A 21206-nucleotide genomic window follows, 5' to 3' on the forward strand; every position below is an offset into this window, starting at 1 on the left:
CTACTTGGTGCATATGTATACTAAGATATATTAGTTATTGTATATAACACTTAGTGTTAAGTATTAATATTTTAAAAGGTTTATGGTCCGATAACAAGCCAACTGCTTAGAACAAAGATGAATTTAGCAATTATTGGAACAAACAAATTAGGAAATTATAGGAGTTTTAAGGAAAAAAACCTGTCAACTAAAGGACAAGACAAAAGGAAAAGTAATAAATGGAAAAGAATATAAATACTAAATTTAATTTCAAATGTAAATATGTTGACAATGTTTGGATGCAGATCCAAAAATCTCAGGAGCAAAGAATCATCCTTTTGAACCATATAACATTAGGAGTTAGTGTAGTTCCCTAAATTCATCTGGTTCTGAACACACTTAAATTTGCCATAGAACCAGATCTCCAGTGGGAATAGGAATAAGAGTATAATTAAAATGAGGAACATGAATCCATGGGTGTATATACTAGGGTTTTTAAAAGATTTCATGATTAAAAATGTCTGAAACAAATGTTTTCAGTAAAGTGCTAAACCTGACCCTTGTCAGTGTCTCCTTCAATATGTTTATTCAGTCTCCTTGTCACATATAATATTGAATTGTATCTAGAATGTCTATTTGAAATTGAAGACTTGAAAAAATGACTATGGGAAATGACTTAGTTTTATATCAATATCTAGTCACCTTAGAGTGTGATAACATATTAAGATATTATCTAAAAAAGAAAGAAATCAAGTCTTCTGTGTTTCCTGTAAATGTTTCACATGTGAAGATGTTAGAAGTTCATGGAGATTTTGAAAAGTTGATCATTTTATCATAGGATTGGGAGTGTAACTTTGGGCCAGGAATGACTGAGCTCTTGAAAACATCAGTACTTTTTATTCAAAAAGACAAAAACAAAAAACATTACCTTATCATATTCTCCCCCAGCTGGGAGGGAAGATATGGATTTGAAGCTTCAATTTAATGAGATTATCACACATATCCATTAAACATTTTGCCTGTAAAATAAGATATTTTTTAAATCTAGAGAGTATTGGAGATTTTATTTATATGGGAAACCAAAGCATGGAATTTTATTTATGTTTTTAAACTTTATTTGCTATCCTTAAAATATAAACCTTATGACAAGAGAAAGTTTTACTCAAATTAGAAAATATGAAAACAAAAAAAAATGTTGTGACATTATTGAGCATGAAAGCAACTACATTAACTACACAGGGAAATCTTTAAATGATCTGTGAGGTATGAGCTTAGAGATGTGCCTTATTTAGCTTCACCTAGGTTATGAGCATTAAAATTAAAAGTATGATTTTATAACTCAGTGTTTTGGGAAACACTTTTTGCAGAATATATTTCTATTGTTTTAATCACTTAATTGAGGAAGGAGAGAAGAAAGAAGAATAGGTAAAAGGAGACAAAGAGGAACTGTGACTAAAAATAAATGACTTCTCCTCACTTTCACTCCCCAGTCCTGTTTTCTTCCAGCCTGAATTTTTTAAAGTTTCAATAAGTTTTAGAGTATTGTAAGTTTAGTTGATTAGTACCTATTCCTTGTTGGTTTATCAAATATATTTTTAGACTTATGAAAAAAAGCATAGAGAGAGAGATTGTTAAGTACCCATGATATGGGTACAGTTCAGGTACTATTTATTAACTAGAAATATCAACCTAAAGATTCTGAGTAAAACCAGACCACAGTGACCTGCTCTGTGCTCCACAATCCAAAGAATCAAGCTCATTAAGCTGACACCACCCCTGAGGTACCTCTCATAATCATCATCTCATAATCATCAAAATTCCCTTTTAAAGCAGTCTGAGACCCCCAAAGCATGTCTCACCCTGGAGCGCCCACACTGTCTCTCCCTTTGAGTGTATATCCTGCTCTGCTGTTTGCTTTCCCGAATAAATCTCTTTGCTTCCTTGAATAAATCTTTGATCTTGTTTCTTTTGATGTGTCTTGAAATTCCTCTCCTTGACCTAAGTCAAGAACCTACCAGGGCAGAGCTGTGGTTCCCTTTTCCCTTCTGAGGACCTCCTCAGACTCGGTTCTGTGACTTTAATGATATTATTTGAGTTATTCTCAGTGCATTAATATCCATAATGTTTTATTGGACAGTGTCAAACACTGTAAGACAGTTCAAAAGAGCCAAACTGTTCTGATTTCATGAGGACAGTTTGCTATTTTTAATATATCCTTATCATTCAGGAATCAAAGTGAACAACATAATGTTAATTTATGGCCACTAAAAACTGCTTTTGAAAATAACTAGAGTTTCCTTTTTTATTTTTCTTTTATTATTTTGTGGAGGGTGTCAGATCAGTCGGGGCAGGCAATGGCCAAAGGAGGCAGATTTAAAAGGGCCGCTGAACAGGCTTTATTGAGATATCACTCCCGGGTGGAACTTGATGAGACCCACAGAGAGGACAGGGGAAGAGTTTGAGGAGAAACCGCCTGGAAGCTCCACCGGACTGGACTTTTATGGGGCTTACAGCAGGAAGGGAAGGGCTTGGGACAGGAAAAGGTGTTCTTAGAGTCCCTTGCCCCCTAAGAGTTGGTCAGGGGAGTTGGCTGAACTCCAGGATCGGTCAGGGGGTCCTGTTGATTGACAGGCGTTAGTCAGGAGTTCTGGCTGATTGACAGGTGTTTCAGCCGGTATCTGATTGATGTTCTTTTCTGGTATGGGCTGCTTTGTTCTAAGTTGCCACTAAGTCACCACCAAGTCGCCCCCACCGACCTAACATTCCAGCCTTTTTGGTGATATAGGGTGGCGAATTTCGTCTGGCTACTTCCTGCTTGTTTAGGGGCGTTGTAGGGGGGAGTGGCTCGGATGTAGGTTCAGTGGGAAGGCGACTGCAGGGGTGTAGGAGCATCTGGTTGTAGGTCACTCTGGCAATTTCACTCACACGCTTTCGAGGAAACCTGAGGAGGCAGGGAGCAATCATTAGCAGAAGCCCTATTACTAAAATAGGAGTGAGAATGGGAGTCAGCCACGCAATGAGGGTTGAATGTAGCCAGCCTGGCCAGGGGTCATTTGATGGTTGCCGTTTAAGCCTTTCACCCAAATGATGGAGGGTGTCAACATTCTCTTTGACCAATCCAGTTTCATTGATATAATAGCAGCATTGTTCTTTCAGGAATAGACAGGTTCCTCCTTTATCTGCTGTGAGGAGATCTGGAGCTCAATGGTTCTGCAATGAGACTTGGGCAAGAGATGTTATTTGCCTTTGTAGGGAAGTGAGAGAAGCGGCTGATGCCTCTACTGCTTCCCAAAGTTGTTGTTCAAGCTTTTGAGTAGCTGTTACTGCATAACCAAGTCCTCCTGCCCAGAGTCCAGAGGCAGCGAGGGAGGAGGCCAGGGAGAGTCCAACTACTACTGGTAGAAAGACAGCCCTTCTTGTCCTGGGAAGGGAGGTAGTAATAAGCCTCACTGTACAGAGTTAATTGGGGGAACAAGGTGGAAGGAACACAAAAAGCAAACGGCATGTTGAGGCTTAGATTTTTTGTCAGGGTACCATTGCACCAGAAAAAGGAGCAAAGGTTAAGGAAGAAATTCGAACAATCTGGTTACAGGGTGCAGAACCTGAGGAAGTGTAGCAGCAAGAGAAATTCCCTGATGAGTTATGAAAAAGAGGTACTTCCTCAAAGGCTGGAGAGGGAGGTCCTTGGGGTCTAGATGAGATAGTGAGTGGAAAATCAATGGGAATCGCAGTCAATGGAGTAGGGTCCAAACCTGCGCAGAGGAAACAGTCTGAAATGTTACTCACTTTGGACAAATTGAGAAGCTGAAGGCCCTGACGTATTAGGGCCACCCATGAGAAAGGGTCAGCTTTAGGATGGGCAACTGCATCCAGCTGGTGTAGGGCATTTATTTCATTGTAAATAGTACATAAAACAAAAAAGTTGTGTGTTAATAGTGTAATGTGACATTCGATTCATGTATACATTATATAATGCTTAAACTGGGTTAAATATATAATGTCTTCAAACACTATTTACTTATGGGAAAAGCATTTAAACCTAAGCTAAATATTTGAGTTTCTTTAAATATTATCTACCTACAGGAAATAAAATGTCTAGATATTTAGATAAAATAAAATCTTTATAAATTTTATTGGAGTATTTAAGGAAATTAAGAAAACTCTTATTATACGATGTTAAAGTACAAAAACCTAGAGGCTAAGTACAAGCTTAGTATAAATATTAACCTATAAATGTCTTCAAGGTGATAAACTCATATCAGAGTAGTCTTTAGTTAAAACAATATTATATACAACAATAATATTATCCAATAAAAAACCTGAAATTATACAACATAAATTGACTATTTTTATGGGAGAAAATTATTTTTATAGGGAAAAAAACCTGAATACTTTATCCTCCTTCCCGTATTCCCAGGATCTTGAATATTTTTAACTTTTATTTTAATAGAAATTTATATGTGAATTATTATCTTTTATGGTTAGTTGCAAAATAATCACTTGTCTCCCTATAAGGGGTTACTGAGAGTATACAATGAACATTAAAAGTTTTCAATCAATATTCAGCTTCTCCCATAGTGAAATATCAGCTCAATGGAAGAAAAAAAACAAAAAGGAGTGTGAATGGAGCAAATAGTGAAAGGTGAAGTTCAGTAAATAAAATACAAAACACTATATTTGGAGAAAAAATTTTAAAACTGCTCAGTGATCATGGACTGTGTGTTGAGCTACACAATTTGTTCCAATAGAGCACTGTAATTATAAGTTACATCTTGAAGCTGTTTCCCAGAGTGGATTAGTCATTTCAAAACTGGCATTAAACTGTTGAGCATGGTGGCTCACGCCAATAGTCCTGCTACTCAGGAGGCTGAGGCAGGAGGATCACAAGTTTGAGGCCAGCCTGAACAACTTCAGCAATACCCTGTCTCAAAAGAAAATAAAATTTTAGAGGAGTTGGAAATGTAGTTAGTGTTATGGTTGGTTGCCCAATGTGTGAAAGGCCCTGTGTTCAATCCCCAATATTCAAAAAAAAAAAGTTATTAAACTTAACTGACATGAGAGAATTTAATTCTTTCTTGTTCTAAACTACTCAACTACAACCTAAAGTGGTAGGTGAAACTGTGATGATAGATTGTAAGTACAAATAGTGATGTTGGAAAGAAAAACACATCCAAAGAAAGGAATCCAGGTGGGGATATGTTGTAAGAGTATATTGACATTTATTTATTTATTTGTTTTAAAAAATGAATTCTGAAAAGGAATATAACCCAGTGTTTAAAACCTCATAAAATATGAAAAGCGAAAAAATATGCACTTTAATATTCTTTGCCTAACCTGTCATCTCATCTGTTTGTAATTGGTTTTCAGTCATGTCATTCCAACACAAAGGATGTAGCATTTTTATTGCTCAATCTTTCAGCAGGATTTGAGACACTCCATAGTTCTGTCATCTTGAAGCACTCTTCAGTAATAGATGACTCAACTAATTTCTCAACTTTATTTCTGGCTCTCCCTTGATCCTTTAGGGATGTTCCTCTTGTTTGACTTTTCATGTTAGAGGTACCCAGGGTACTCCTAAAGATACCCTATTTTCCATTCTATGAAATGTCATCAAGTTTTCTGGGATATTCAATTTTATATTTTCATGTTTGATGTCTCAATCTTTAAGATATTATTTGTATGATTACTTAAGCTAATCTTTTGGAAATTTAGAGATACAAAAAAGAATGTTTCACAATGTGGAAACAAATGCACAAGGAAGTATGAATTAATAAACAAAGTGTGTAATATGCATACAATGGAAAATATTCATACTTGAAAGGAAAGGAATTCTGACTCATGCTACTATCACTTTCAGGAATTAAACTTGAAGACATTATGCTAAGCAAAATAAGCCAAACAGAACAAAGCAAAAGTATTTCTTAATCCACTGATAGTAGGTTTTTAGAATTCTGAAATTCAGAGAGATGAAAAGTAGAAGGTGATTACTATCACCTGTAGCAAGGAGAAATTGGCATCTGTTGTTTAAAAGGAACAGAGTTTCAGTTTGGGATGTTGAAAAAGTTCTGTAGTTGAGCAATGGTAATTGTTGCACAGTAAGTAAGTATACTAAAGGCTACAGGACTGTACTAATGTACAATAATAATGGTTGGAATGGTTAACTTTTATATTATCACAATTAAAATTATAAAATAGGAAAGTCCAAAACAGAATTACTGTTTCTCTACTTTGTTCCCTTGCTAATTCTCCTAATCCCCCTTTACATATAAAGGTACAACTATCCATCTAGGACCTAGTTGCTCTGATCTAAAATTTAGGAGACATTTCTAATTATTTCTGTGACTCCAAATAAAAACCCATCACAACATTCAGTTTATTTGCCTACAATATATACTCCAAATCTAATTACTGCTCATCATGACTACCAAAATCATCTTGACCTAGCATTACCTCTCACCTATTTATCTATTTAGCTATTTATCTGATTTTCCCCCTTCCACAGATAAGATAAACTTCTAAAAACTTTGCATGATTTCATTTATGTGAAGTATTTCACTCATATAAGCAGAGAATATAATGGTAGTTAACAGGGGCTGGGAAAGGGCAAATGAGAATAAAATTAAATGAATAATTTCTAGAGATATGCTGTATAATATAGTACCTGTAGTTCATAATACAATATTGTGCATCTTAAAATGTTACAAGAATAGATCTCACATTAAGAGTACTTAACCCACACACAAAGAATATATGTAAATATTTGGAAGTGATGGTATAATGAGTATCTGACTTATGGTGATTGTATCATAATTGTTTTGTATGTACAAACTTTTTAAAATGCTCACATTAAAATTTATATTTAAAAAAAATTAGTTGTAGATAGATACAATACATTTATTTTATTTGTTTTTTTATGTGGTGCTGAGAATCAAACCCAGTGCCTCACATGTGCTAAGCGAGCGCTTTGCCACTGAGCCACAATCCCAGCCCAAAATTTATATATTTTTTAAGTCAGATACACTTAAGTCTTAAAGAAAAATATGCAAAATAAAACATTATTTACTTATAATAAGTTATAAATCAACGAATTTATATTATTAATTCAAAGAATGACATATAAACCTGCAACATTTCTTATATTAATTTCTTTTACCATAGCCTAGTAATTGTCACCTTTTCTATTTACTACTTAATTGTAAATCTTACCTTATATCTCTATTCTTAAACTGTAACCCTAACCCTAACATATTCATTCTGAACAGCCATGTAGCTTGGGGCTTACTTGCCCAGATACTGAAATAATAATTCCTAGGCTATATTAAGAAGTTTTTCCAGTCTGGTTCAGAGAATTAATTTTTCCCAGCTCTGCTATAATAATAGATACCTAAATGCAAGGACAGAACATTACCCAGGTATTGGTCATTTTTTAAAACCAAACCATTAATGCTTAGTACACTGGCCTAAAATTTACTTGTTTCTAAGAATAGTATCATGTTTTTCAGCAATGTCTTTGTATCATTTGTCATTTACTGTATGGCTTTCTTCAGTCACTGGTTTTTAAAGTGTTGGTTTAGCTTGCAGCTTATTAAAGTGCTGGCACAACACTGGGTAATCATGATATAAGAAACATGAAATAAAATGAAGAATTCTTCAGGAATCCCTAAGAAATTGGCAAATTGGCAAAAATAAATAAATAGTTTTGTAATTCACCAGAATCAATCTTACTAAATTTTAATTTTTAAAGCATTCAGCATTTTTAGGTTTAGGATTACATTTGGTACTGTAGAATACATTAATAGTAATGTAACATGGTCCCTTGCCTCTGGTAATATGTGAATGACTTATAAAATTTTAAAATGAAATACACCCATTATTATAGGACAGATATAAACCAGGTGCTCTAAAACATGCTTTTGAAACATCAATGAAAGATGTTGTGGGACTTGGGCAATTTCTTGAGGAAAAGGATTTTTAGGATGGATTTTGAGGATAAAAAAGATACTAAGGTGTAAGAAAAGGTATTTTAAGTGAAAAAAAAATGTCATAAGAAATTTAAGGACTTGAACAGCAGATTGAAGGTGGCTCAATTATATTGAAGCATCTCTGGAAAGGGGAGTCCAGAAGTATGAAAAAAATGCAGAGAAGATTATTGGTATTTTTATCAAATGGCGTTTTCTGGTTTTATTGGTGCATTATAGTTGAAAATAATAGCTCGGTTCATTTTCCCATAATCATGCATGCATGGAATTTAATTTACTCCATTTTAGTCCTTAGTGATCCCCTTCCTCTCTCTTCCTCTTTTCACCTATTCCTTTTTTTTTTCTCTAATGGTCTACTTTCCACTCATTTATATATCTTTAATTGGTGATTTATACATATACATAAACATGGAATTCACTGTGGTATATTCATACATGCACATAGCATAATTCTGTCAAATTCATTCTGAATTTTCTTCCCTGTCCCATTCTTCTTCCCTCTACCTTGATCTCCGTCCACTTCAATGGTCATCCCTTTGTCTTTGTGATATCCAAACCCAACCCTACATTTTTCCCCTTACTTTGCTCTAGATTCTCCATACGAGAGAGAACATTCAATCCTTGATTTTCTAAGTGTGGTTATTTCACTTAGCATGATATTCTCTGTTTCCATCCATTTACCAGCAAATGCCATGATTTCATTTTTCTTTATGACTGAGTAAAATTCCGTTGTGTACATATACCACATTTTATTTATAAATTCATTTGCTAATGGACACCTGCACTGTTTCCATAGTTTGGCTACTGTGAATTGTGCTGCTATAAATATAAAAAAATGGTTGTATTGCTATAGTATGCTGAATTTAGTTCATTTGGATAAATACTAACAAGTGGTATAGTTGGTTCATATGCGCTTCCATTTTTTTGAGGAATCTCCATTTTCTTTCTGGAGTGGTTATACTAATTTGCAGTCTCAACAATGTATAAGTGTACCTTTTTCCCCACATTCTCACCAGCATTTTTTATTATATAAAATCTTGATAATTACCATTCTGACTGGAGTGAGATGAGGCATAGTTTTGATTTGCATTTTCCTGATTGCTAGGGATTGCTGTCACGTGCATGGCCATTAATTCAGATACCAGATGGCATTTTGAGGGGATGAATAAAATAAACAGACACAAAAATAGAAAAAATTCTGGGGCCTGGGGGTTGGGGGAGGTGTTCTCTGTCCCCTGATGAAGGATGGACAACCCAGAGCCCACTCAGCATGTCTATATTATAGGTTTTTAAACATCAAAGGGGTTTTCTATGAGAAAGTTTCTTCAAATTATACAAGGTAAAGGGCAAATTTCTGTGCAGCCCAATTATAATTATCAGCTTGTAACCATAATTCTCTAAACCCAGGAAGCTGGCATCTGAACCATAAGGTCAAGAACTGATAGCTCTGTGGCTGGCACAGAACCTCCTAGTGAACAAGGCATCACCATAGCAACTGGGCAATCTTTGATCAGCACCTTGACACTGAAAGTTCCTAAGAGAGGCATCACCTCTTTCTCTCTTTGACAGCTCAAGGACACTAATTCAGTCACCACTTGGACAAGAAATGCTGAATATATTTTACAATTTGTTAATCATTTATGTTTCTAATTTTGAGGCATGCCTGTTTAGTTCTTTTTCATGTTAATTCATTGGAGTTATTTAGGATTTTACCTATTTGTGCATACATACATATACACACTTATCCATACATACACACACTATCATGTGGAATGAAAAGTAAATTAAAAAAATGAAAAAAGGAATAAAAAATAAAAATAGGTAATAAAAATGAAATTAAAATTTAAAAAAGAGGAAAAAGGAGAAGGAATTGGAAAATTACTTAATTAGGAAAAAAAGGGGTTTATTCCACTGAGGTGGTCAAAACTGTTGGCAATGCTGGATGTTCTTTGTTTACACTATTGGGCTATTGTTTCTATTTATTTTGGGGGTCTCTGTAACCCTTGGGTCAAAGACTGAAGTTGTTCAGTCTCATGTATTTGTGTTTATCCCCAAACTGCCAGCTCTTATGGCCTGGAGCCAAATCTGGTTGTCAGTATCTCTCAGCTTTCTGTATAGTATGGGATAGAATGGGGAGTATTCACACCAATATATTTCCATAGTGGGGCTGGTGCAGAGTTCTAAATTGGAAGTTCCAGTAGCTAGAGTTTGATCCTATCTGATCCTAGGAACTGTGTTGGGGGGATTTGAGATTTGGTTCACAACTCCCTCCCTGTTGTTAGAAAAATGCCAGTGGCTGTTGGGTCTCAGGAGCCTCCCAAAACGTCCACTTTTAAGTTGTAGAATCTAAATCTGGAAAGACTTCATATATTCCACTCTCCATGGTTGTGAATCACCTAGGAGGAAATCTGTAGTATAAAGGTACCTTTCTGATAGATTTCTGACAACTTGCCAGATATGCATATGGGATGCCAGCAACAAAGGGAGATCTCTCTCCTCAATATTTTTTCTGCATCTATTTCAATCAAGCAAGTCTAGACATAATCTTTTTCAGACTCATTTTCCACACTTGATTTAGACTTAGCTTTTCATGTTCAAAAATTTAATAAGAAAACATCTCATGATATTTTATTGGACCATATTTATTGATTAATCTAGCTGTAACTCATATCTTTCTAAAATTAAGTTTTCCATTCAACAAATTTAGTACATTTCTTATTTAGTTCTGCCTTGTTTTTCTTAGCAATATTTTTTTAGTACTTGATGCAGAAATTATGCACTGTTTTTAATGTTTTTTGAAGCTGGGTGACATGTTTGATACTATTACATGTGATATTATTTATAAACTTCATTTTTTCTCTTTTGCAGGTAATTAGAAATCCAGTGTCAAGCACTGAACTTACAATCAGCAAGTTTTCTCCATTACTTTATTAGTTGTAATAGTTTATGTGTAGAGAATATTTGTATTTCCTAGGCATAATATAATGGCACTTGTGAATAAGAAGTTTTATTTGTTCTGTTACAATTCTTGTATATTTTATTTCTCTTGTTATATTGTTCTCTATATAGCATTTCTAGTAAAATAATCAGTAGAATCAGTGAGAGGATTTCATCCCCGTCTCTTTAGATGTCCCTAAAAGTGTCATATAGTTCACCATTAGATATGTTTGCTATAGTTATGTTTTCTTGTTTTCTTTATATTAAGTTTCCTTTATTCCTTGTAGGCTAAGATTTTTTATAATTATATGTTCACTGATGAAACTGTATATTTGGGAAGGGGATCTATTGATATCAGATTTTTTTCATGTACTTGTTTATGTAAATAATACTGATTATTTTTCTAATATTTAGAAATACCAAAAATATAAACTATTTGACTATGATGTTGCATTATCATTTATTACTCAACTGGATTTGTTTTGACAATATTTCAATAATACTTGCAGCTAGGAGTATTGTTCAGTGGTATAGTGCTTGCCTAGCATGCATGAGGCACTGGTTATTTAGAATATCTGAATAACATGAGGCACAAGTTATTTAAAATAAACTTTTTTATGATTCTAAATTGTCAAATTTATTGATGAAAAGGATTCATATTACTTTTATTTCATATGTTCTGTTAGGATTTCCCATTTTAATTTCTGCTTTAATGTCTTTCTCTATTTTTCATGATTCTTAGATTGTATTATATTTAAAATCAACTCAAGGAATCAAATTTTGTCTGTTGATCTCTATTTTGTTTGCATTTCATTTTATTGTTTTCTTATAGTTTTCTCAAAGTTGTCCCTTTGATTACCTTATATTTAATGTGTTTTTAATTTTTTGATGTGGAAAGATAAATCATTGCTTGTTTTGCCTTTTTTTAAAGAAAAATGTGTGTGTGTGTGTGTGTGTGTGTTGTCTGTAGAGAATTCCATATGCTTTATTTACTTGAATGTCATTTTTAAAAGATTCCTTACTTTCCATTTTGATTCTTCCTTGACCTGAAGATTAATCAGGAATGTAATCTTTTATCTTCAAGGATTTTGGAGTTTTTCTAAAAATCTTTTATTCATAACTTAAAATGCTCTTCATGTAAAACAAATGACTTTTGGCTCAGTTTATTGTTGACTTCAGTAAATAGTCAATATGCAATTGAACAAAAGCAAATTTAGCCTATTTGGGTTTATGGTCAAGTTCATAATTTTGTTTTGAGGGTTTTTTTCTTTTATTCTACCACTTTTGAGGAAGTGGGTTCAAAATCTATGACTCAGTTTATTTCAAAATATTTACCATATATATTTTGTTGTTAGTGGATAAAAACATATTTAGGATTGTGATGTCTTCCTAAAGAGTATGACTTGTATCATTAAAAAATACTTTCTCATTTCTATTAACACTTTTACCCATAAAGTCTTTCTCATCTGATATTAACATCACTATACCAACTTTCTCTTGGTTAGCATTCTCAGCGTATAAAATTGTCCACACTCCATCATGTTCTGTCCTTATTTTTAAATTATATTCTTATAATCATCAAAATGCTAGGGTCTTATACTTATTTCATTGTAAACTATCTTAGTATTTTTCTTGGATTATATAATTTATGTAGGTCTTGTATTTACCAATTTTTTCCTTTCAATAACCGTATTTTTTCCCTTTTTCTTCTCTGCATGTGGTCATAAAATATCATTCATTACCATTTTTTTTTCCTTCAATCAGTTTCCTATACAGTTGTCCATAGGTATCCAAAGGCAATAGGTTCCAGAACCCCTGAGAATATCCAAATCTGCAAATGCTAAAGTCCCTTAATAAAGTCATATGATATCTGCATATAGCCTATGCATATCGTCCTGTGAACTTAAAATCATCTATTAATTATAATACCTTGTACATGTGCATGTAATATAAATGGTTATTGTACTCAGTAAGAGTAAGAGTTTTTGTAAAAGTCTGTGTATTATTGATTTGCAGTGGGTTGAATCTACAGATATGAAAGCCAGGGATACAAAGGACCGACTATATTTACATTATTATTATTTAAAATGTACACTCTAGTGGACAATCTGTAGTCATCTGGAATCACTATCATCCTGGGCTGGGAAATCATATCCTACTGATAAGCATTTCTTTATTCTTGTTTACACTTAAGCACTTAAAATAGTTGAGAGAGAGAGAGGGAGATCCTTAATAGTGAAAAAAATCATGGGTTCAGGGTAAGCACAATGGAATTACCAGAATCCCTGTGTCAGCTGTTAAGTACCAGTATCAGCAAACAGCAACTTCAGCCCTCACCTACCATGGTATGTTGACTGAAATGTTTATTTTACTTATTTAGGAGAGAAACATCAGGAGCAGTTGAGAAATCAGTAAGCCCTTTAGAAATAAAGAGAAATTCTGCTGAATAGTTTTTTAAAGTCTTCTTCCAGAGTCATCTGTGTCATTAAAAATGGTTTTTGTCTAAGTCTTTGTGATTTTACAAACTGCATGATATCTTATTCTGTTATGAATGTGTGCTGCTCTAGTCCTTCGATAACCATCACCCATTCTCACCATATTGTCCACAGGCACTTTTTCTGCAGTGTTAGGAATGTCATCTTTCAGTATTGCTATTATCAGGACCATCTTAATTCAGAAGCATTTGCCTTTTTCATGATCAATGAATTAACAAGTGGAGCCTTGTTATCAGTGTTAAAATTCTTTGATATCCACTTTTCCCACATCAGTAATAGACTGAGTTAGTTTTGCAAATATGAGGAGGTTGTATTTTTTTCCTCTCTTGACATACAAAATTCTTCAAAGTCACCACCTTATTCATCATCATCACTGAAAATAGTCACAGGCAAGATGTTATAACAGGTACTCAGAATTATGTTTAGTAACTATGTTCCAAGCTCTGTCAACAGGTTCTGTGGCATTCTTTATGCTAAACTCATTTTGCAAACTTTCTACACCTATCTTCACTGCTGCTAACATGCTGTTCAAGAAAGTGTTTTACAATTACTATTCATAGATCTAAGATCAGCCTGGTCACATGGCTGAATTAATGAAGTGGGAAAGTACACAGCACAAACATTACCTATAGTGAGAATTCAGTTGGGAGACGAGTAGAACAGTTTTAAGTAATAACAAAATCTTGAAGTTATCATCCAGCCTACCTTCCCTCCAGTAAGCATGAGCTACTGCTATCAAATGTTTGTGAAACCAATCAGAAAAGATATCCCTGGGCAGTCCATACCTTTTATTAGCATAATAATGGACTGGTAAGAAATTCAGTTTTCTTAAACAATGTGGAAACAGATTTTGCCTAATTTCCTACTTTATTAGCTCATCTCAGCACAATTATACTGTCTTTGGCATTCTTAATTCCTGTTGGGGCTACCTCATCAGTTGTAGTCAGTGTCTTTTGAGGCTAATAATGCCACAGCAGTGATGTTTCATGAGCACTATAGACTTATTCTGGCATAAAATTTTCATCAGCAATGACCTTGGCAAATTCATCAATGAATTTATCCACTGCTTTATGATCAACAGATGCTTTATCACCATAAATCGTTAAAATTTTAATACCATGTCTTTTCTTAAATTTCTGCAACCGTCATGTTGAGTCTTCATACTTCCCTACAATGTCTAGTTTATTGTGATAGAGCTTTGCATTTTTCATGATCAGCATACATTAACTTGCCTGTGTTCACTATTGTGTGTACAAATCCACTCCTTAAGGACATGATCAAAGCTTTTGCTAATACTTTCATGCAGCATTTTTCTATTTTGACTAATATATTTTCATCACTTTTAGCGTAGAACTACAGAGATTATCCTTGGTTTTTTTCGGATCATATATGGTAGTCATATCAACACCAATACTAAAATGTTTCACACTTAAACTGCTATCCAGTTTCTCCAACAGCTGGACTTTCTCTGCCATAGAGTGTCTGGCTGCCTGTATAAAAGGTACATCACACCTGACAGGGCTGGGAGAGTTTTTGGCCCCTTTGGGAATGCTGACTAAACTGTGCTTGGTGTACTTGGGTTTTAACTGCAACCTGTGACAGTGAGGTCTAGCATGAAATTTTCCACTTAAGAGAATCAGGTTGGTGCTTTAAAAAGTATCTGAATTTGGAGCATTTTGGCTTTTGGAATTTCAGATTAGGTATGCTCAATAAATATAAATTTTGATTTGCATAGGTAATAAAATTAAAATATAAATTAAATTTAAAATTACTTTTTAATTTACTCTATCTTGTGTTTTCCATACCACCTGGATGTCCATATTTCTTGGTAGAATTGAGTTTTTCCTGCCTGATATACACACACACACATACTGCTATAAAATGTTTGTGAAACCAATCAGAAAAGATATCCCTGGGCAGTCCATACCTTTTATTAGCATAATAATGGACTGGTAAGAAATTCAGTTTTCTTAATGTAATGATTCAGTTTTCTTAATGTAATGTAATGTATGTATGTATATATATATATATATATATATATATATATATATATATATATATATATATAAAATATTATATATTTGTTGTTGTTGTTTGTTTTAGTACCAGGGATTGAACCCAGAGGTGCTTAACCACTGAGCCACATCCCCAACCCTTTTTAAATTTTATTTGGAGACAAGATCTCATTTAGTTGCTAAGGTCCTAAGTTGCTGAGGCTGGCTTTGAAATCATGAGTCCCCCGCCCCAACCTCCTGAGCTGCTGGGATTATAGGTGTGTCCCACCATACCTGGTTTAGTATTTCTTTGAATGCTGACCTTGGGGCAATGATTTTTCTGCCAAAGGGAAGTTTTCTCCTGATTATTCTTGAAGATTATTTTTATAAAATGAAAGAATTTTAGGCAAGCCATTATATTTATAAAGACCATTTTGTTATCTATCATCTTTTCCATTCTCTAGATTATCTCTTGGTTAGATTTGAACTTCTGTTTTACAATATTTGTTATATTCTTTCTCTTTATCACTGACCATAGTTTTTTGGATGGGAAGTTTTAACAATGTTACAACGTATACATAATACAACAATAGAAGTACTACTTGAGCAGTTTTCATGTTCTCTTTGGAAAACAGGCCAAGTGACTGATAACTTTCTATGACATTACTATTGAGATTCCAAATGACTATATTTTTATGGCTATGAAGAGCAGTGAGTGATTGAGTTCCAATGCTCAGAGATTCAAATATCTGCTTGCTAGCCTGTTTACCAAGCTCTTTCAAACCAAGTAAATATTTTAAATGGGAAGCAGTACATGTGCTTTAGACAAGCCCCTTCCACCAGGTCTTTGCTTCCTAAATACAATAGAAATATAGATGTTTCTGTTAGTTGTGGAGCAGGCTGAACAAATGTTACCTACAGGGTAGCCTGGACACTTGACCCTACCTGTCTAGTTCCTTATCACTTGTTTGCCTCAAGGCTTGAACACTCACCCCCCACCCATCTGGTATAATGGAAACCCACATCTAGCCCCTGCCCAGTCTGCGTGAAGGCAGAAGATGACACCCTTAGCAACTACTGTATGATCCAATCACTGTACGCCAACAAGGCAGCTTGCAGACTCAAAGACCCCATTAGATTTTGACTATAAAAACTCTCCCCTATCCCCCCTTGCTCTGCTCTCCCCCGACCTCCTCTTTTTCCTCCAGTGGATCAGACACTGCTGCAATAAAAGATCTCTTGGTTGCTCCGAGTGTCGTGCTCACTTTCCTTTCAGTTTCTACCTTTATAAACTTCACCCCACATCTCACAGAGGATTTAAACTCAGTAAATATGACATAGGAAAATTGATTTTGAATTCAATGCCCCTAACTTTCTAATTTATCAATCTTATCTTGAATAGGCACTCAGGGAGTTTCATGAGTTGGTTAAGATTGATTCTTAATTTATATTTAAAACCAGCTAGCATTCCAGGTAAAAAGAAGTTCTAACAATTAAGAATGATTTTCTATTCTCTGTAATTTTGAGGTATTCTACTAATTTCTTCCACATCTGTTTGATGCATTTAATGTAATTTTTTAAAAACTGTATTTGATATTATGTAGTTTTTTTTTTCCTAAAGTCACGTGGCTTCTCAGACTTCCTGCATTTTACCTAAAATTATAAATATCTTCTTTATCTCACTTAATAACCAAAAGAATCTTGAAATTGAGAGAATTGTTTTCTTCATCACACATTATTTTGAAGTAAACTAAGTAATTTTTCAAAGATGGTAAAAAGCAGTGGAAAAAAAATAAATAAGTTGTGATACCCCCCTCATTCCTGCTTTTTCCATTATGCCAACATAGTAATAGTCAGGGTTCAGTCAGAAGAGGAGAAACCAGAACAGTGATTTTTGAGAGAAGTATTAAATACAAGGAATTGAGTAAACAACAGTTGAAAAATAGAACAAGGTAAGAGAAACACTGTGCTATTAATTATTGCAAGAGGGTGATTTCATTCATGCAGTTGAGGAGCAAATGGAAGAGGCTGGGGTTTCTTGAACCTTCCAACCTGTAGAACTGGCACAGGGATTTGCAACTCTGAACTCTAATGGTATTGCTAATCTGGAGATGGGAAATTTAGGATATTGGTAAAGAGCTCGAAACAGCTAGGATCTAGAACTCTTAGGGTAGCACTTGAGGCAGCCATGCTGCTATCTCTGAGGCTGACAATGAGATTGGTATGCAAAGAAGGAGAAGGAGAAGACAAAGGAAAGAGGAGGAAGAGGAGGGGAGGATCAGAGGGAGTACAAGGAAGAGAGGAAACAGTGTGCATGGGGGATTAAAACCAATTATTACTGTGAATACAAAATTTGTTATTCAGGAAATACTGACATAAACAGGACAAAATGAACCAGATTTCTAGGTTCCTGTTCATTCTCATATTGCAGGACCCTATCAGGAGAGGACTAGTAAAATAGAAATATGGGGCCAGGTGTAGTGGCACTTGCCTGTAATCCCAGAGGCTCGGGAGGCTGAGGCAGAAGGATCATGAGTTCAAAGCCAGCCTCGGCAAAAGCAAGGTGCTAAGCAACTCAGTGAGACCCCTGTCTCTAAATAAAATACAAAACAGGGCTGTGGATGTGGCTAAGTTGTCGAGTGCCCCTGAGTTCAATCCTTAGTACTAAAAAAAGAAGAAGAAGAAGAAGAAGAAGAAGAAGAAGAAGAAGAAGAAGAAGAAGAAGAAGAGTAAAAAATAGATATGAGTTTTGGAGTTGAGGAGCAATAACTTAAAAATAGTACTTCACCCATGTGCCAATAGAGAAGCAAAATTCAAGAACAAATCTTTAAGTTATTTAAAACAGTGAATAAAGTAGAAACAAATCAGGAATTATCTTTTAATAGAAGTTGGTTTGGATGGGGCTCTTGAAACTGGTCTGGATGGGACTCTTGAACCTGGTCTGGATGGGACTCTTGGAATTGTAGATGGGGTTCTTGAAATTCTGGATGGGGCTCTTGGAATTGATTGTGGTCGCTGGGAAACCATCGAGGGAGGTTGGCTCTGTAATCCTTTCCCTACTTCCATAGGTTGTTGATCAACTTCTGGCTCTTCTTTCTTTCTTCCCTTTAAACAAAGCCAAATACAACAAAGTATTAAAATGCACAAAATAATAAATAATATTGGGCACAGGAAACAAAATCTGGTTGTCCGCTTTCTTCTAGGAGGTGGGCCACTGTCAACACTACCTCCATGGCCTTGTATCTCGCAGTTGGGAGGGTCCCACAGATAGTTGCAATGGCAGTGATGTTTATTGTTGCAGATGCCCCTCATGTTACAGAATGAAGGTGAGCAATTACTGTCCAAGACGGATATATGGACACATTGTCTATGGATGCAGAGATGGTCATGACCACACTCTGTGCCATCTTTCACATCACCAATATCAGGAATCTTCATTCCATGATGGTAATCAGTACCCCAGCAGTTTACATCATTGTAGTGAGCCCAATGCACAGTAGTATGCTGATCCAGTGAGGGAACTTCTTTCACACCATCACACTGAATTCTCCCACACAAGACATCTGAGACATTACATTTTACATATGTAGAGCCTCTGAGACCACAGTGGCCAAAACGAGAACCTTGTGTGTTTATTCGTGTGTAGCAAATCTCATTTGCACTTTTTGCCTCTCGGCCAAAAATCTGCCTGCATCGTGCAGTGCGGTCATTACATTCTCTTTCATAGCAGTAGGCTGAGGTATTACAGGGAATTCCATTTTCCACAAATACATCATCTGGGCACTTATGGGAAGTTCCATTGCACCACTCTGGAAGGTCACATATATTAGCCTCTTTTCTACACACTTCTCCTGATGGTAAGTACTGGCAGTTTTTACAACAAAGCCCAAAGGCACAAGTTGACCCATAACTCAGAGTGCAATTCGGCATACAGCAGGGATCTTTTGCACAATGCCGTAAAGGTCCACAGTCACATTCCTCTTGATCTTCAACAATACCATTCCCACAGCGTTTTCTGAAGAAGATATCCTTTGTATATAGATGCTCAAACAAACATTGTGCCCTTTCTAGGGTAAACCACCAAAAAAAACTATAACTGCAATTGCTAAATTTGGGTGTTGGTGGGTTATCCTCATGCATTATACATTTACGTGGTAAGCACTTACATGTACTAGGGTCATCATGGGGCATCCCCAAATTATGACCTAAATGATGAGCCATAGCAATTGCAGACAGGGTCAAGGTTCTGTTTATAAAAGTAACAATTGCACAGCTACGAAGTGGATTACACATTCCCTTAGTTGAGCCAAGGCCACTTAATCCTCTTAAGTGCCTGTGTATAAAAAGATGTGTGGTATCATGCTTTAACCGGGGAAGAATATTTTCAGTTTTCCACTTGCAATACAGATCCAGAGATTTTCTTATATCATCTACTACAATGGGATTTTTATTAGTCCACAACTCCAAACCACACATTAACACCTTTATATCCAGAACACTGTAAATGGAGTCCACTATATTTGACACAATAAACAGATCCATCATAATTTTTGAAACATTCCCTGTATAGTGAACGTATAGATAATTGTCAATCACCCCTACAATTTCAATAATCCTATAATGGGTCCACCAGCCTTCATAGGAACTTTGCTTCAGAGTGAAATTATTAACCTCTTGAAATTCTATTTGGCATGTTATTTTATCTTTCATAAAGCCCGATCTTCCTGTTAGGGATTCTGTCTCCTCATTGTCCATCTTATAAACCAGATGTTCAAATGTGGTAGAAAACATCATGGGCATGATTTCATAAGCAATGTTGTTTATCTCTAACATTCCTCGAAAGCCCCCAAAACAATTACTGAGGGCAACCACGGATTCTGGGTCCCCCTCCACATAACCATGATAATAGCAGCCATTCTGGATAAAAGGATGGTCCTCCAGCAGAGCACCTTGGTCTGTGTAGGTAAACACTGGTAGGTGTTTGTACAGCAACAGCTTCTTGGCCTTGATGTGAACAATGTGTCTCTGGCCCCCAAAATTCATGCTATAAGACACCCAACCTGGAGGTCTCATTTTTCCAGTAGTGTCAGTTACCTTCAAAGGAATCACCACGTCTGGGGGGCTGTGGTATTGGGGGTGCTCAGCCTGGGTGAGCCTAGAAAAGGACCAAGATACTCCAAACCAGTCAAGCAGGAATAAGAACCTAGTGTATAACAGAGCATCAATCGTATTCATTATGAAGCCACACCTACAACAAAATTTGTTTGAAGAAGTCAGATCTAGGAGTCATAGCTGGCGTGGCTAATTCTTCTGTGTACCAGGGCTAATCATTTAGGATCTGTCCTCTGGCATAGCTGAATCATCAGAGCTCTCTCTCTGTATCCCTGCAAGTAAGATAAAAAGCAATATGTGGATGGAAGTACATATGAGAGGGCACAGTGAGAAGAAAGAGAAAGGGTAAGATAAAAGTGGTTTGTGCTTCAATCAAGGACTGACACAAGAAACTGCCTGGAATTTGCTGATAAATATTGTTAAGGAAGAGGGAGCCAGAGGGTGTAAAGAGAATGAAAATTGGCCTTGATTAATAATCACTGGATGTGAATGATGGATAAAAATGGATTAATTATATTATTTTCTAGATATATGAACATTTGCAAACATTTTCACAATAAATATAACAAAAATTCTTAAGGTTAATCTACTAATAGATCTTGAACTGCTTAAACAGTTCCAATCTACACACATTAAATTGACATAAGTAATAATGTTTTTTCAATTTTAAATGATAAATTACTTGATACCATTACCTAAGAAATTTTTAA

The 21206-nt window shown here is 35.3% G+C and overlaps 1 protein-coding gene across 1 annotated transcript; it reads right to left on the reverse strand.

Annotated features, from left to right (window-relative positions):
* Window positions 1–18255: 18255 nt before the first annotated feature.
* Window positions 18256–20619, reverse strand: Adam29 (ADAM metallopeptidase domain 29). The gene has a single exon (XM_046427556.1). The coding sequence runs from the start codon at window positions 20617–20619 to the stop codon at window positions 18256–18258; it is 2364 nt and encodes a 787-aa protein (XP_046283512.1).
* Window positions 20620–21206: the final 587 nt, after the last annotated feature.

Source organism: Marmota monax, unplaced genomic scaffold, assembly GCF_021218885.2.
Source record: "Marmota monax isolate L192 unplaced genomic scaffold, Marmota_monax_Labrador192_F-V1.1 WCK01_AAM20220418_F8-fsc00159, whole genome shotgun sequence".
Taxonomy (NCBI): domain Eukaryota; kingdom Metazoa; phylum Chordata; class Mammalia; order Rodentia; family Sciuridae; genus Marmota; species Marmota monax.

Coding starts and splice junctions, on each gene's coding strand:
- Adam29 (XM_046427556.1), bottom strand. CDS start 20,619: ATGAATACGATTGATGCTCTGTTATACACTAGGTTCTTATTCCTGCTT.